Genomic DNA, 17,406 nt, shown 5'->3' with positions numbered 1-17,406 from the left:
ACTGGCCCGGCCTTATAATATGAGTACTGGCATCTCTCCTTTCTTTTCTTTTTTCTTTTTCACAAAAAAATAAAATCAAAAAGCACTGACAACATCATACCCGCTTCGAACGAGTCCCATTGTCAGCCAGGAATCTCTGCATTTTGTTACGTGCAATTGTGGGGAAAGCGGTACGGCAGACGAACGCCGCTCCCCAATCGTACGTTTCCCTTCAGATAAATGAGCTGCACCCCCTTGGTATTTAGAAAGATCCTCTCCTACCCTCTGCCCGGCGCAAGATTGTGTCAACAAAACCTCCATGAATAACGAGCGGTGTGGTTTTTCCATACACAGAGAGCCAAGTATTGCACAAACCTTTTAGAGCGGCACAAAACCCACCCTGTGTTTAGAAAATCCATCAAAACCGTCCAGCTCCCCGTTTTCTTCGCCTGCATCATTTTTAAAATTCTGTTTACTTTCCCGTGGACAACATGATCTATCAGGCTGGTGTCTGGGGCCCAAGTAGCCACAATCGAGACTGTAGAACTCCGCAGTCACGGCTCTGATAAGATTTCTCGATGCTTTAGGAAGCTAGCTGCTGACAGACACCTGACTCTTGCGTTCCCTGCCGTTTATAAAGCAGAGCGATGTACCTGCGCTGGAGAAGAGGGACGGGAAGGTGAGCAGGCTTCTGAGGCAAGATTAAGCAGGCATCTCTTGAAAATTCACTAGGACCAATTTCTCTTGCAAAGGTATCCAAAATACTACTCAAAGGGACCAGAGGTGGGATCCAGCAGGTTCTCACCGGTTCCCGAGAGTAGGTTACTAATTATTTGGGTGTGCCGAGGGGGGGTTACTAATGGGTGATTTTGCCCCGTGATTTTTGCCTTAGTTGCGCCCCTCCTCTCAGCAGTAGCGCGCAGAACTTGAAGCAGTCTAGCAGGAGGTGCACCGGTGTGCCACAGCCCTGCCCAGGAATGCCCCACCCCCGGAATGCCCGCCCCCGCCCCCGTCATGCCCCGCCCAGCCCCATTGGCGCTACGCCTCAGTTTGAATCCCACCACCAGGGGAACCTGTTACTAAAATGTTTGGATCCCACCACTGAAAGGGACCAACTTCCATATATCCCTGTGTGCCCACTATGGTCATCTACTGGTCAACCCACCACTTAGGGTGACCTGCCTGGCCCAGGTCTTTCCCATCTTGGCTGCGGCTCTCTGGAATGGGCTTCCTGAAGAGGTGAGCGGGGTTCCCACCCTGAAGATCTTCAAGAGGTTCTGCTAGACCTGCCTGCTTGCCGGGGCTTTTGATAGGGTTCAAATGAAGAAGAGTTGGATTTATATTCATAAGAACATAACATAAGAACAAGCCTGCTGGATCAGACCAGAGTCCATCTAGTCCAGCTCTCTGTTACTCGCAGTGGCCCACCAGGTGCCCCCCCCCCCCCCCCCCCCCCCCCCCCCCCCCCCCCCCACCCCCCCCCCCCCCCACCCCCCCCCCCCCCCACCCCCCCCCCCCCCCCCCCCCCCCCCCCCCCCCCGCCCCCCCCCCCCCCCCCCCCCCCCCCCCCCCCCCCCCCCACCCCCCCCCCCCCCCACCCCCCCCCCCCCCCACCCCCCCCCCCCCCCACCCCCCCCCCCCCCCACCCCCCCCCCCCCCCACCCCCCCCCCCCCCCACCCCCCCCCCCCCCCACCCCCCCCCCCCCCCACCCCCCCCCCCCCCCACCCCCCCCCCCCCCCACCCCCCCCCCCCCCCACCCCCCCCCCCCCCCACCCCCCCCCCCCCCCACCCCCCCCCCCCCCCACCCCCCCCCCCCCCCACCCCCCCCCCCCCCCACCCCCCCCCCCCCCCACCCCCCCCCCCCCCCACCCCCCCCCCCCCCCACCCCCCCCCCCCCCCACCCCCCCCCCCCCCCACCCCCCCCCCCCCCCACCCCCCCCCCCCCCCACCCCCCCCCCCCCCCACCCCCCCCCCCCCCCACCCCCCCCCCCCCCCACCCCCCCCCCCCCCCACCCCCCCCCCCCCCCACCCCCCCCCCCCCCCACCCCCCCCCCCCCCCACCCCCCCCCCCCCCCACCCCCCCCCCCCCCCACCCCCCCCCCCCCCCACCCCCCCCCCCCCCCACCCCCCCCCCCCCCCACCCCCCCCCCCCCCCACCCCCCCCCCCCCCCACCCCCCCCCCCCCCCACCCCCCCCCCCCCCCACCCCCCCCCCCCCCCACCCCCCCCCCCCCCCACCCCCCCCCCCCCCCACCCCCCCCCCCCCCCACCCCCCCCCCCCCCCACCCCCCCCCCCCCCCACCCCCCCCCCCCCCCACCCCCCCCCCCCCCCACCCCCCCCCCCCCCCACCCCCCCCCCCCCCCACCCCCCCCCCCCCCCACCCCCCCCCCCCCCCACCCCCCCCCCCCCCCACCCCCCCCCCCCCCCACCCCCCCCCCCCCCCACCCCCCCCCCCCCCCACCCCCCCCCCCCCCCACCCCCCCCCCCCCCCACCCCCCCCCCCCCCCACCCCCCCCCCCCCCCACCCCCCCCCCCCCCCACCCCCCCCCCCCCCCACCCCCCCCCCCCCCCACCCCCCCCCCCCCCCACCCCCCCCCCCCCCCACCCCCCCCCCCCCCCACCCCCCCCCCCCCCCACCCCCCCCCCCCCCCACCCCCCCCCCCCCCCACCCCCCCCCCCCCCCACCCCCCCCCCCCCCCACCCCCCCCCCCCCCCACCCCCCCCCCCCCCCACCCCCCCCCCCCCCCACCCCCCCCCCCCCCCACCCCCCCCCCCCCCCACCCCCCCCCCCCCCCACCCCCCCCCCCCCCCACCCCCCCCCCCCCCCACCCCCCCCCCCCCCCACCCCCCCCCCCCCCCACCCCCCCCCCCCCCCACCCCCCCCCCCCCCCACCCCCCCCCCCCCCCACCCCCCCCCCCCCCCACCCCCCCCCCCCCCCACCCCCCCCCCCCCCCACCCCCCCCCCCCCCCACCCCCCCCCCCCCCCACCCCCCCCCCCCCCCACCCCCCCCCCCCCCCACCCCCCCCCCCCCCCACCCCCCCCCCCCCCCACCCCCCCCCCCCCCCACCCCCCCCCCCCCCCACCCCCCCCCCCCCCCACCCCCCCCCCCCCCCACCCCCCCCCCCCCCCACCCCCCCCCCCCCCCACCCCCCCCCCCCCCCACCCCCCCCCCCCCCCACCCCCCCCCCCCCCCACCCCCCCCCCCCCCCACCCCCCCCCCCCCCCACCCCCCCCCCCCCCCACCCCCCCCCCCCCCCACCCCCCCCCCCCCCCACCCCCCCCCCCCCCCACCCCCCCCCCCCCCCACCCCCCCCCCCCCCCACCCCCCCCCCCCCCCACCCCCCCCCCCCCCCACCCCCCCCCCCCCCCACCCCCCCCCCCCCCCACCCCCCCCCCCCCCCACCCCCCCCCCCCCCCACCCCCCCCCCCCCCCACCCCCCCCCCCCCCCACCCCCCCCCCCCCCCACCCCCCCCCCCCCCCACCCCCCCCCCCCCCCACCCCCCCCCCCCCCCACCCCCCCCCCCCCCCACCCCCCCCCCCCCCCACCCCCCCCCCCCCCCACCCCCCCCCCCCCCCACCCCCCCCCCCCCCCACCCCCCCCCCCCCCCACCCCCCCCCCCCCCCACCCCCCCCCCCCCCCACCCCCCCCCCCCCCCACCCCCCCCCCCCCCCACCCCCCCCCCCCCCCACCCCCCCCCCCCCCCACCCCCCCCCCCCCCCACCCCCCCCCCCCCCCACCCCCCCCCCCCCCCACCCCCCCCCCCCCCCACCCCCCCCCCCCCCCACCCCCCCCCCCCCCCACCCCCCCCCCCCCCCACCCCCCCCCCCCCCCACCCCCCCCCCCCCCCACCCCCCCCCCCCCCCACCCCCCCCCCCCCCCACCCCCCCCCCCCCCCACCCCCCCCCCCCCCCACCCCCCCCCCCCCCCACCCCCCCCCCCCCCCACCCCCCCCCCCCCCCACCCCCCCCCCCCCCCACCCCCCCCCCCCCCCACCCCCCCCCCCCCCCACCCCCCCCCCCCCCCACCCCCCCCCCCCCCCACCCCCCCCCCCCCCCACCCCCCCCCCCCCCCACCCCCCCCCCCCCCCACCCCCCCCCCCCCCCACCCCCCCCCCCCCCCACCCCCCCCCCCCCCCACCCCCCCCCCCCCCCACCCCCCCCCCCCCCCACCCCCCCCCCCCCCCACCCCCCCCCCCCCCCACCCCCCCCCCCCCCCACCCCCCCCCCCCCCCACCCCCCCCCCCCCCCACCCCCCCCCCCCCCCACCCCCCCCCCCCCCCACCCCCCCCCCCCCCCACCCCCCCCCCCCCCCACCCCCCCCCCCCCCCACCCCCCCCCCCCCCCACCCCCCCCCCCCCCCACCCCCCCCCCCCCCCACCCCCCCCCCCCCCCACCCCCCCCCCCCCCCACCCCCCCCCCCCCCCACCCCCCCCCCCCCCCACCCCCCCCCCCCCCCACCCCCCCCCCCCCCCACCCCCCCCCCCCCCCACCCCCCCCCCCCCCCACCCCCCCCCCCCCCCACCCCCCCCCCCCCCCACCCCCCCCCCCCCCCACCCCCCCCCCCCCCCACCCCCCCCCCCCCCCACCCCCCCCCCCCCCCACCCCCCCCCCCCCCCACCCCCCCCCCCCCCCACCCCCCCCCCCCCCCACCCCCCCCCCCCCCCACCCCCCCCCCCCCCCACCCCCCCCCCCCCCCACCCCCCCCCCCCCCCACCCCCCCCCCCCCCCACCCCCCCCCCCCCCCACCCCCCCCCCCCCCCACCCCCCCCCCCCCCCACCCCCCCCCCCCCCCACCCCCCCCCCCCCCCACCCCCCCCCCCCCCCACCCCCCCCCCCCCCCACCCCCCCCCCCCCCCACCCCCCCCCCCCCCCACCCCCCCCCCCCCCCACCCCCCCCCCCCCCCACCCCCCCCCCCCCCCACCCCCCCCCCCCCCCACCCCCCCCCCCCCCCACCCCCCCCCCCCCCCACCCCCCCCCCCCCCCACCCCCCCCCCCCCCCACCCCCCCCCCCCCCCACCCCCCCCCCCCCCCACCCCCCCCCCCCCCCACCCCCCCCCCCCCCCACCCCCCCCCCCCCCCACCCCCCCCCCCCCCCACCCCCCCCCCCCCCCACCCCCCCCCCCCCCCACCCCCCCCCCCCCCCACCCCCCCCCCCCCCCACCCCCCCCCCCCCCCACCCCCCCCCCCCCCCACCCCCCCCCCCCCCCACCCCCCCCCCCCCCCACCCCCCCCCCCCCCCACCCCCCCCCCCCCCCACCCCCCCCCCCCCCCACCCCCCCCCCCCCCCACCCCCCCCCCCCCCCACCCCCCCCCCCCCCCACCCCCCCCCCCCCCCACCCCCCCCCCCCCCCACCCCCCCCCCCCCCCACCCCCCCCCCCCCCCACCCCCCCCCCCCCCCACCCCCCCCCCCCCCCACCCCCCCCCCCCCCCACCCCCCCCCCCCCCCACCCCCCCCCCCCCCCACCCCCCCCCCCCCCCACCCCCCCCCCCCCCCACCCCCCCCCCCCCCCACCCCCCCCCCCCCCCACCCCCCCCCCCCCCCACCCCCCCCCCCCCCCACCCCCCCCCCCCCCCACCCCCCCCCCCCCCCACCCCCCCCCCCCCCCACCCCCCCCCCCCCCCACCCCCCCCCCCCCCCACCCCCCCCCCCCCCCACCCCCCCCCCCCCCCACCCCCCCCCCCCCCCACCCCCCCCCCCCCCCACCCCCCCCCCCCCCCACCCCCCCCCCCCCCCACCCCCCCCCCCCCCCACCCCCCCCCCCCCCCACCCCCCCCCCCCCCCACCCCCCCCCCCCCCCACCCCCCCCCCCCCCCACCCCCCCCCCCCCCCACCCCCCCCCCCCCCCACCCCCCCCCCCCCCCACCCCCCCCCCCCCCCACCCCCCCCCCCCCCCACCCCCCCCCCCCCCCACCCCCCCCCCCCCCCACCCCCCCCCCCCCCCACCCCCCCCCCCCCCCACCCCCCCCCCCCCCCACCCCCCCCCCCCCCCACCCCCCCCCCCCCCCACCCCCCCCCCCCCCCACCCCCCCCCCCCCCCACCCCCCCCCCCCCCCACCCCCCCCCCCCCCCACCCCCCCCCCCCCCCACCCCCCCCCCCCCCCACCCCCCCCCCCCCCCACCCCCCCCCCCCCCCACCCCCCCCCCCCCCCACCCCCCCCCCCCCCCACCCCCCCCCCCCCCCACCCCCCCCCCCCCCCACCCCCCCCCCCCCCCACCCCCCCCCCCCCCCACCCCCCCCCCCCCCCACCCCCCCCCCCCCCCACCCCCCCCCCCCCCCACCCCCCCCCCCCCCCACCCCCCCCCCCCCCCACCCCCCCCCCCCCCCACCCCCCCCCCCCCCCACCCCCCCCCCCCCCCACCCCCCCCCCCCCCCACCCCCCCCCCCCCCCACCCCCCCCCCCCCCCACCCCCCCCCCCCCCCAATGTCATGTTGGTGAGGGAGCAAGCTTGTTTTCTGCTGCTCCAGAGACGAGGACCAGGAGTCATGGGTTCAAGGTGAAGGGAAAGAGATTCCACCGAAAAATCAGGAAAAACTTCCTGACAGTAAGAACTGTTGAACAGTGGAATGCACTACCTCAGAGTGTGGTGGAGTCTCCTTCTTTGGAGGTTTTTTAAGAGAGGCTGGGTGGCCATCTGTCAGGAGTGCTTCGATTGTGTTATCCTGCATTGTAGTGGGTTGGACTGGATGGCCCTTGAGGTCCCTCCCAACTCTAGGATTCTATGAATACTTATACTGTTCACCAGGATCAGAATTGTCTACTCAAGACTGGCAGCTGCTCTCCAGGGTTTCAGGCAGAAGTCTTTCACGTCGCCTGCTACCTGATGGTCCTCGCTACGTGGAGAGCCCAACGTTTGAACCTGCAACACATCTGGTCCATCAAGGCCAATCTTACCTATCCTGACTTATTGTGGCTCTACAGCAGTGATAGTGAACCTTTTCGAGACCAAGTGCCCAAACTGCAACCCAAAACCCACTTATTTATCGCAAAGTGCCAACATGGCAATTTAACCTAAATACTGAGGTTTTAGTTTAGAGAAAACGGTTGGCTCCGAGGCGTGCGTTACTTGGGAGTAAGCTTGGTGGTAGTCGGTGGCTTTGCTTTGAACTATCTTTGTGCAACGGGTGAATCCTGAGTTTTCTCATAGAAGCATTTCCCCATTGCCAGCAACCGAGCTTACTCCCAGGTAAAGGATTGTGCTTTAGTTTTTCGGATGAAAATCAGTGGGGTTTAACAGTGCTTAACAGGGTTACCTACACTGCTTCCCCAAAACTAGGTCTTAGGTTTAATGCTAATAATCGAGCCCAGTGGCCCAGACCAGCCTAGATGTGTGTGGGGGGGACTCTGTTTGTGCGTGCCCACAGAGAGGGCTCTGAGTGCCACCTCTGGTACCCGTGCCATAGGTTCGCCCCCACTGCTCTACAGGGTCTCAGGTGGAGGTCTTTTGTATCACCTACAACCCAAATGGAATTGCTGGGGCTTGAACCCGGGACATTCTGTGTGCCAAGGAGATGCTCTAGTATGGAGCCACAAGCACCAGCTCCGGGGCAAGCACGGCAAAGCGCCCCCTTAGAACTGGCAACACCACTGGGGCTACTTGGCTTGAACCCTGGCTGTAGTGGCAAGGACAGCAGGCTCACGGGACATCATCACCACGGCCACAGTCCAGGTCCAAGCTGAGCAGCTCACCTGTGACCACCACAGGACCACTTGGCTCAGATGCTCCTGGCTACCAGTGGCGTAGCACCAACAGGGCAAGATGGCACGACGCCCCGGGCACATGCCTGTGCAGGGGTGTGGCCGTGGCGTGGAGGGGGCATGGAGGGGCATTCTGGAGCAGGGTGCAGGGTGGGAGGGGGCGTGGCAGGGGCCCAGGGCACACTCGTACCCCGGGCACCGTTCGCTCTTGCTCTGCCCCTGTTGCCCTTGAAGGCAATGGTCCCCCAGGGGCTTGCCCGCTACACTAAAGAGCCAATCCAGCCCTGTTTTCCAAAACCAATTCAACCCATCAAACATACTGGTGGGGGGGGGGAGATGCCACCAGGTTTGCACAAACTGTCACACAACCTGGCTTTGCCACCATCCAGCAAAACAACACACACACACAGACACACACACACACACACAGTACCTTGTTTCTTCCTCCTGGCTTGAGTGAGCATTTCCATGGAGTTAATGAATAACAGCAGCAGCAAAAGTATCCACTGCATCTGGCCAGGAATAATTTGGGGCAAGGCGAGCATCAGAACATCCAAACGGCTTGACGTTCCTCCTCTTCCCAAACGCGGAGGGAGCAACGGAGAGGGAAAACAGCTCTTGCGCAAAAAAAATGAAAAATGAAAAAAATGAGAAAAAAGAGAGAGAGAGAGAAATGTTCACGGCACCTCCCAAGACTTGCTTCTTGGCACCAAACGCGGCCTCTACGGTGGCATGGAGCAGGCACCGAAGGTGTTCAGCCGGACGTCTGCACCATGGTTGTAGTGAAGCATCAAAGGCAGACCCAGAGTGCCCCTCTCACAGTTGAAGGCCCCCTTCCTTGCCCACTTCAGGAAGATCCCACGTAAAAGAACTGATGGAGCAGCCTTTTGCCACTTAGGAAAGCTCCGGGCTTAACCTCTGCTGGGTTGAACCACTCCCGAGAGCTGCCCGGCCGCATTGCATCGCTCAGACTGAACTTCTGCCATGGCTAGGGAATCAGGTTCAGTGGAAAGCCCTGTCCAAATTATTGGGGTGGAGTCTGGGACTTAACCGTGTCCCTGCTGACGAGACGTTCTTTTCACCCTTGCCCCCGAGTCGCCGCGGCCCCCTGTGAAAACCTCCGGCAGACTTTCTGGATTAGTCAGACACAAACGCGAGCCTCTTCCCCAGACTTTATTTCAGAAAGGGGGAAATTTAATCACTTCAATTGACTCAACCGCATTCCATATGACAAAACTCGGTGTCTCCTGGCAAGGGGGAAAGAGAATCAAAAGAACCTTTCCTTTCTGACGGCGGCTAATAAATTTTTTGTTGGAGAGCTACCGACCTGGGGAGCCTCCTTCCAGACTTTTTATCTCTGTGTGGCAGGAGGGTGTCCCCCACACACCCCCAGCGAGAAAAAACATCGGCAGATTTCTGAGCTCGCAGTCCTGTCTCCGCTGTGCTATTCAGCGTTGCATTTGTTTTCCACGAGCTGTCAGGAAAACTGGATATTCTCCATATCCATTAAAAATAATTCGATTGCATTTTCAGAAACAGAGGAACAACCTGAAATCAGAAGATTAAAAAGAAGAAGAAAAGAATGACTACAGCAGAGATTTGTTGCTGGTTTTTTGTTCCAGGGCCGAAAACTAGCGAAGGGTACCTCTTTTTGTACAGCCGTGCGGTCATTTCACCCCAACGATTTCTTTTACAGACATATATTTGCGGTGGAAGGCTGCGATTGAAAGAGAGGGAAGAGGACCTGTGGAAGTTTTCGTGCCGGAAAGAAAACTGCATCTCTGAGTGGCTTTTCCCCACACAAGGAGGGGGAGAAGTGAAAATGTGAAATAACTTCTCTCCCCAAATCAACAGTCTCCCTCCCAGCTTTGAATCACAGTTTGCCCCAGCTGTGCTATGTTAAAATAAAAGTTGTCAGGAAAAATAATTAGAGAATTACTTTCAGTAGTCTAATCTAACGAAGGGCCCGTCAGAATGAGGGTAATTGGGTTGGTCTGCAACAGAAGTGCGAGATTCGAATTCAGTGGCACCTTAGAGTCAAGTATTTTCAGGGGATGAGTTTTTGAGAGTCACAAAAGTTTTTGAGAGTCACCCCGAAAACCTCGTTTGGTGTGTAAGGTGCGACTCGACTCAAATCCACCAGAATGAATAGGATTGTTTCGGCTAATGGACACTGTGTATATTTTAATAGGAATGCCGCCTAATAATATTTTTTTATTCTTTTTTAAAAATAATTTTTATTGTATCATTGGAATATTCCATTTTATATTAATGCTCTTCTTCGTTCGTTTTCAAACAATACATTTTCCCCTTTTTCCCCTCCTCCCTGTATTTTCTTCGCAGTTTCATCAAACCAACAGCAGTAAGTTTATTCTTTGTAATCTCTTCTCCCATATCTCCTCCTTGACTCCAGCTTCTTTCATCCAGTCCGCATATATTGTCCATATCTTCAAAATTTCGCTCTGTTCAATTCATATTTTTAACAGTTAAAATATCCCATAAAACTTCTGGGAGAAAAAACGCACAGAACGCATACTCATAAACATATATGGCTAAAGGAGTGATTTGCAAAATTTTGACAGGTAGCGTCACTTCTGAATGGACATTTTGGATCCCAAAAAGGAACACCACATCAATTTTTTTTCCCTCCCCGAAATAAAATGCAGGAATCTTACAATATTTAATGCTGGACAGGTTTATATGTGTCGTTTATCTATAGAATTTATCAATATGTAGTAACATATAGTTGGAATGTCATGCCCATTTTGAACTCTCTGCCAAGACAAACCCCAATTTGTTATTGTCTCCTCTCCTGCTTCAACCTCCTGTGAGAGTCTCACCACTCACTTTTCGATCCCAGTTCACAGTCTTGAGAACCGCTGACCGAAAGGACAAAAATCCCATTTGTGGAATCTGTCAGACACAACAGTCTGGTTTTCATTGCAAATCTTCGCAAATTCCGACTGTCTCCGAGATTTAGAATTTCAGCCTTGATCCTCACGAATTGAATTAGCACTGGTTGAAAGAAGCGTTCTTGCGAGGACGAGGCCATAAAGCTTTCTGCCTGCCCCCCACGGTGAATTCCAACGACTGTCACAGACATTTCTACAACTTTGATGTGGATCGAATTTCTAATAAATTCTTCACACGGCATACAATTCAGTTTCTCGAGCTGATTGTTCTTCGGCGTTTCCATTGGGGAAAGGAAGGGGAAAGAAAGCGGGTCACTGGATTTCTAGAGGTCATAACAACACTGTCACAATATCCCCAATATCAAAGATGGTCAGGGGGCACACAACCCACAGGAAATGCCCCCAGACTACACACAATGCAAACTGGCCTAGCTGCACCACAAAACACAGAATGAGAACTGAAACGAGGACACTGAACTAAATCTCAGACCAGCCAAGTACTCAATCAAGAATCCTGTCAACGCCGTGCGTTTTCCTAATCTCGCGGCCTTCCGTGCATCCATAAAAGTGTCTGCAGTTCTTAACATCGCCCATAAAAACATTGCCCAGGCACAGGCTAAAGTGCAGAGCAACAACTGTCAGTGATTCAGAACAATGGACTTCCCCCAGGGTTGAATGCGGACATAGAATTTGGATCTCACTGTGGATGTTAATCTTCTGCCCCTGAGCATTTCCCCCCCAGCAATAACCAGGCTAATTACATCTGGCACGGAGCCTCTGCTTCCTGAGTCCTTTCTTCACAACACCCACGCCACCTTCAGATTGTGATATAAGGACTCCAGGATCTTCCATTTCTACTTGTATCTGGTAAAGGGAGCTTTGCTTTTTGAAAGCTTATTTCCCAAGATTCTTGTTTGTCTGTAATGGGCTGATGGACTCCATATCGGCTTTTCTACTGCAGACCAACACAGGTAGTAGTAGTAGTAGTAGTAGTAGTAGTAGTAGTAGTAGTAGTAGTAGTAGTAGAAGAAGAAGAAGAAGAAGAAGAAGAAGAAGAAGAAGAAGAAGAAGAAGAAGAAGAAGAAGAAGAAGAAGAAGAAGAAGAAGAAGAAGAAGAAGAAGAAGAAGAAGAAGAAGAAGAAGAAGAGGAGGAGGAGGAGGAGGAGGAGGAGGAGGAGGAGGAGGAGGAAGAGGAGGAGGAGGAGGAGGAGGAAGAGGAAGAGGATGAAGAAGAAGAAGAAGAAGAAGAAGAAGAAGAAGAAGAAGAAGAAGAAGAAGAAGAAGAAGAAGAAGAAGAAGAAGAAGAAGAAGAAGAAGAAGAAGAAGAAGAAGAAGAAGAGTTGGATTTGTATCCCCCATTTCTCTCCTGTAAGCAGACTCACTTACAATCTCCTTTCCCAACAACAGGGTACAGAGACCAAGATCTTCATAAGAACATCAGACATGCCCTTCTGGAAGGGACCAGTTGTCCATCTAGTCCAGCATCGTGTCTCACACGGTGGCCAATCAGTCCCTCTAGAGGTCCAGGAGCTGGGCATACAGGCAAAAGCCTTCGTAAGAATATAAGAGCCCTGCTTGATCAGGCTGTTGGGCCAACTAGTCCAGCATCCTGTCTTACAGAACGGCCAACCAGTTCATCTGGAGGTCCAGCAACAGAGCACAGAGGGAGAGTCCTTCCCCTCATGTCCTGGCACTGGGATTCAGAGGCTGACTGCCTCTGAATGTGGAGGTTTCGTCAACTTTCTCCTCTCCATTTCACCTTCCCCAGACCACATGACTATTCATCCACATGGATCACAAGAACCCAGGAATAATCCTTCCAGGGAGTTGAAAGGAATCACATGTTAAGGGATAGGAAGGCAGGGGAAATCAGCATTTCGCTGCTGCTTTCTTAGCTAAGTTGATGTGTTTTTCCCGGAACCAGTATGGTAGCGCATCCATCCCCTGAGATTTAGCTTCTGCTCTGTTGGCTTAGCACCGTGGTGGCGAACCTTTGGCACTCCAGATGTTATGGACTACAATTCCCATCAGCCCCTGCCATTGGCCATGCTGGCAGGGGCTGGTGGGAATTGAAGTTCACAACATCTGGAGTGCCAAAGGTTCACCACCACTGGGTCTGCTATCTGATCAGATTTACTAGCACCATCAGCCAATTACTTTTGCTGCATTGCCTTTTATTTCGCTCGTTTTGTTTGGCTCTTTAATTTTCTCCCCCATTTTGCAAGGGCCCTGATAGAAAGACAACAAAGCGTGTTTTAATAAAGAAGCACAATTGATGCAAATTTAATTTAGAAAGAATTCGTTCCAAAAATATGCGCTGCCCTCAGCCTGGGAACAATCCCGATAGAACCACAGATTTTTGAGCGAGACATCCAGTTGTACAGGAAATGAGCTGGAATTATCCAAAAGGGCAAGGGATGGCTATAAATGAAATGGGTCCAGGAAAATTCAAAGGTGAGGTGACCATATGGTCACCTTTGTAAACTGGAACGGGTGGGTAGGCGGGTGGCCGCGCCTGCGTGCACAGCCGCAGGAGCGTACTGCCTTCTGGGGTTCTCCCATTTCCCGCCCTGTCACAGGGCGGGAAACGGGAGCGCCCCAGAAGGCCGTGCTACTGCGGCCGCATGCGCGGGAGGCTGCTGCACTGCCTTGCGCCCCAGAAGGCAGTGCGGCAGCCTTCCAAAAATTGGGACACTTCAAAAAACCAACGGGACGCGGGACAAATTCTTTTAAGGCGGGACTGTCCCGCCAAAAGCGGGACGTCTGGTCAGCCTATTCAAAGGGCTCCTAACTGAATCACTAAAAAAACCCCAAATTATTAATATCTGCAAACCCCAAATTATTAATATCTGAGGGACCTCATCTCCCCATACTGCCCCGCTAGGGCCCTCCGCTCCTCGGAGGAGCGTCTGCTGGAAACCCCCGGCCCAAAACAGATCTGGCTTTCACAGCCCTGGCCCCTACCTGGTAGAACAGGATGCCTAAGGAGACCAGGGGCCTCCGGGACCTTCAACATTTCCGCAGTCTGTAAAACGGACCTGTTCCACCAGGCTTTTAGCCAGCCGGGATAGCCATCAGACCCTCATGTCAACCAGGCCCCCCGTGGATGGGGTTGGGGGGAAGGAACTGTCTCCATATTGATTGTTTTAAATTACAGACTGAATTACTATTTTATGCTTTGTTTTACATATTAAATTATGATGTACACCGCCCTGAGCCTACTGGGGAGGGCAGTCTAAAAATATAAACAATAAATAAAATATATTTGTTTATAATATTTCAGGTATTTGTCATTTTTATTTTAAGCCACAAAGCATGTTATTCGCCACATACTCAGCATCCACCAGACACTTTGATTACCTTCTAAGCTAAACTTTTCCCAAGGTCGGGGCTGGCAACCCGCAAACAGATGCTGATATTTCATAAGAACATAAGAACAAGCCAGCTGGATCAGACCAGAGTCCATCTAGTCCAGCTCTCTGCTACTCGCAGTGGCCCTCCAGGTGCCTTTGGGAGCTCACATGCAGGATGTGAAAGCAATGGCCTTCTGCTGCTGCTGCTCCCAAGCACCTGGACTATTAAGGCATTTGCAATCTCAGATCAAAGAGGATCAAGATTGGTAGCCATAGATCCACTTCTCCTCCATAAATCTGTCCAAGCCCCTTTTAAAGCTATCCAGGTCAGTGGCCACCACCACCTCCTGTGGCAGCATATTCCAAACCCCAATCACACGTTGCGTGAAGAAGTGTTTCCTTTTATTGGTCCTAATTCTTCCCCCCAGGATTTCACACCATAGTCTTGTGAGAACTTTTTGACATTCTCTTCTTAAAGCATCAGATATTTATTGCATGATTTTAAGGGTCCCCCACCCCCAACCATTCAATGTATTTTTTAAAACATTTCATTTTTTGTATTGTCGAAGGCTTTCACGGCCAGAATCACTGGGGTGCTGTGTGGTTTCCGGGCTGTATGGCCGTGTTCTAGTAGCATTTTCTCCTGATGTTTTGCCTGCATCTGTGGCTGGCATCTTCAGAGGATCTGATGGTAGTAAAGTAAGTGGAGAATATATATATCTGTGGAATGTCCAGGGTGGGAGAAAGAACCATTTGCCTGTTAACAAGGGGAAAGGGTGCAATTAGCAAGCTTGATTTGCATGTGTTGGGTGGGATCCACCCATTTAGCATGTGAATAACCATGAAGATAGCATAATCAGGGCATCTGCATTGTGGTAGCCTGGCTTTTTGATCCTTTTGATTGCTTACTGCCTAGAGTGGTGGGTGGTGTTCTGGGTGGTGTTCACTAGCTCTTTGACTGCTTGCTGCCTGGAGACATCCTTTGTCTGGGTGGTGTTCATTAGTCACTGTCTTGATTCTAGTGTTTTTCAGTACTGGTAGCCAAATTTTGTTCATTTTCATGGTTTCTTCCTTTCTGTTGGAATTGTCCACGTGCTTGTGGATTTCAATGGCTTCTCTGTGCAGTCTGACTTAGTGGTTATCCAAGTGGTCCAGAATTTCTGTGTTTTCAAATAATATTCTGTGCCCAGCTTGTTTTAGCATGTGTTCTGCTATTGCTGATTTTTCCGGCTGAATTAGTCTGCAGTGCCTTTCATGTTCTTTGATTCGTGTCTGGGTGCTGCGTTTGGTGGTCCCTAAGTAGACTTGTCCACAGCTGCGTGGTACGTGGTAGACTCCTGCAAAAGTTAGAGGGTCCCTCTTATCCTTTGTTGAACGTAGCATTGGTTGAATTTTCTTAGTGGGTCTGTAGATTGTTTTGAGGTGATGTTTCTTCATCAATTTCCATAGACGATCAGTGATTCCCTTGATGTATGGTCAGAACACTTTCCCTCTGGGTGGATGTTTGTCTTCTTTCCTGTGGTTTGTTCTTGGTCTTGCAGCTCTTCTGATGTCTGTGTAGGCGCAGAGCCAACTTATGGGATTTCTAAGATTTCTGGGAACCCTATAAGTAATACATGTAAGACTGTTACCCCTCATTAGTTCTTCCTTTTCTATGTAATGGGGTGTTGGCAACCACAAAGCTGCTCACCAAAGAATTCATGCAGGCCTATTTGCTTATTGTTCTTTCACTGTTACTAACCAGAATTGTAACAACCCTGAAGAATGCCCCTTGTTCTCATTCTTACAGAATTTGTGGACTAAGTTGTTTTTGAGGCCTTAATATCTCTAACAAGTACCTTGAGGCTGCCCTTTTCTGATACAGAGTTGAGAACATGGCTAAATGTTTAGGCTTTTTGTCTGGAAAATAGGGCAGCAAAGAACAATACTGATAAGGTGAGACAGGGCTTTAGTTCACAAGACGTCAAAGGGCGAAATACTGACATCTTCCAATAAGGGTTCCAGCCTGCCCCAAATGTTTTGGGGAAAGAGAAAATCTCCTCCTTTCTAAATGATTGATTGATAATGAGGGTACTTTGGGTGTATACTTTTCTTCCATTTTGTTGTAACCTGCCTTCTATCCTATAAAAGTAAGAGACCGTAGCCATTTTAGGGTGGCTCCTCTAACTCTAGCTTGCCCATTTGTTGCCGTGAATAAAAATTTACTTTCATTTTATTCCTTGTCATCTCGAGCTTTTGGGGCTTAATTTCTTAACTCGTTACTCCGTGGTAACATCTGTAGTGGAGTAACATTTAGTCTGTAGAGCCCAGTTGAGGTGGTTCAGTTCGTCTTGAGATTCACAGATTCTTTTTGCACAATTCTTTTTGCATTTCAATTTTTTTTCCTGCCATCCTGAGGCTTTCCCTTTATTTATTTTTTTAAAAATCATATTGCGGGACGATCAGCATGGCTGCGGGGGTTCATGTCTGTACACCTGCACAGCTACGCGTGTGTTGCAGGAAATTAAAAGAGAGAGAGAGAGAGAGAAGCATATCCGTGCGAAGGCGTGAAAGCAAACCGGATTGCTTTCATGGGCTCCAATTGCTGCCTGCACAGCACACATGTGAACGGGTGGAAAAGAAAACAGGTTCCTTTATCAACGACTGGAACCCGTCATCCATTTGCTGTACAGAATCAGTTGCTGCAACCCGTATGATTATGTTCTTAGAAGGGAAATATCAAAAGATACCTTGTGCTGCAAGGTTATGTTCTTGCTCTCTGAATTCTGTAGAAACTATAGAGCATATGTTGTTAAAGTGTCCCCTTTATGAGGAGGCAAGGAAAAAATGCCTGTCACATCTACTACACACGATGACATATTGTTCTGATAAAGTTTGTCATGAAAAGCTATCACAAGATAAGAAGGAGAATATTACTAAATGGGTAGCAAAATTCTGCCTATTCATTATGAAAAAGAAAAAGATGATCTGAATATGGCATCCCCCTTAGATATTTTTGTTTTGTCTAGTAGTTTTATGCTGTTTGGTGTGTCTACAAAGTATAATGATACTATACTAGAACCAGGGGGCATTCATTGAAAATGCTAGGGGGAAGAATTAGGACTAATAAAAGGAAACACTTCTTCACGCAACTTGTGATTGGTGTTTGGAATATGCTGTCACAGGAGGTGGTGATGGCCACTAACCTGGATAGCTTTAAAAAGGGCTTGGACAGATTTATGGAGGAGAAGTCGATTTATGGCTACCAATCTCGATCCTCTTTGATCTGAGATTGCAAATGCCTTAACAGACCAGGTGATCGGGAGCAACAGCCACAGAAGGCCATTGCTTTCACCTCCTGCACGTGAGCTCCCAAAGGCACCTGGTGGGCCACTGCGAGTAGCAGAGTGCTGGACTAGATGGACTCTGGTCTGATCCAGCTGGCTTGTTCTTATGTTCTTATGTTCTTAATGATATAT

The 17,406-nt window shown here is 60.2% G+C and overlaps 1 protein-coding gene across 1 annotated transcript in view; it reads right to left on the bottom strand.

The window, feature by feature from the left end:
* Positions 1-8,649, bottom strand: part of RSPO4 (R-spondin 4) — a 51,456-nt gene extending 42,807 nt beyond the window's left edge. Inside the window, exon 1 of the mRNA XM_048497935.1 lies at positions 8,117-8,649. Within this exon, the coding sequence (XP_048353892.1) occupies positions 8,117-8,228 (112 nt within the window). The 5' untranslated portion in view covers positions 8,229-8,649. The remainder of the gene's footprint in view (positions 1-8,116) is intronic.
* Positions 8,650-17,406: the final 8,757 nt, after the last annotated feature.

The sequence above is a fragment of the Sphaerodactylus townsendi genome, linkage group LG05, assembly GCF_021028975.2.
Source record: "Sphaerodactylus townsendi isolate TG3544 linkage group LG05, MPM_Stown_v2.3, whole genome shotgun sequence".
NCBI lineage: Eukaryota > Metazoa > Chordata > Lepidosauria > Squamata > Sphaerodactylidae > Sphaerodactylus > Sphaerodactylus townsendi.
The sequence above is the reverse complement of the archived record's forward strand: the minus strand, read 5'-3'. Positions and strand labels throughout refer to the sequence as shown.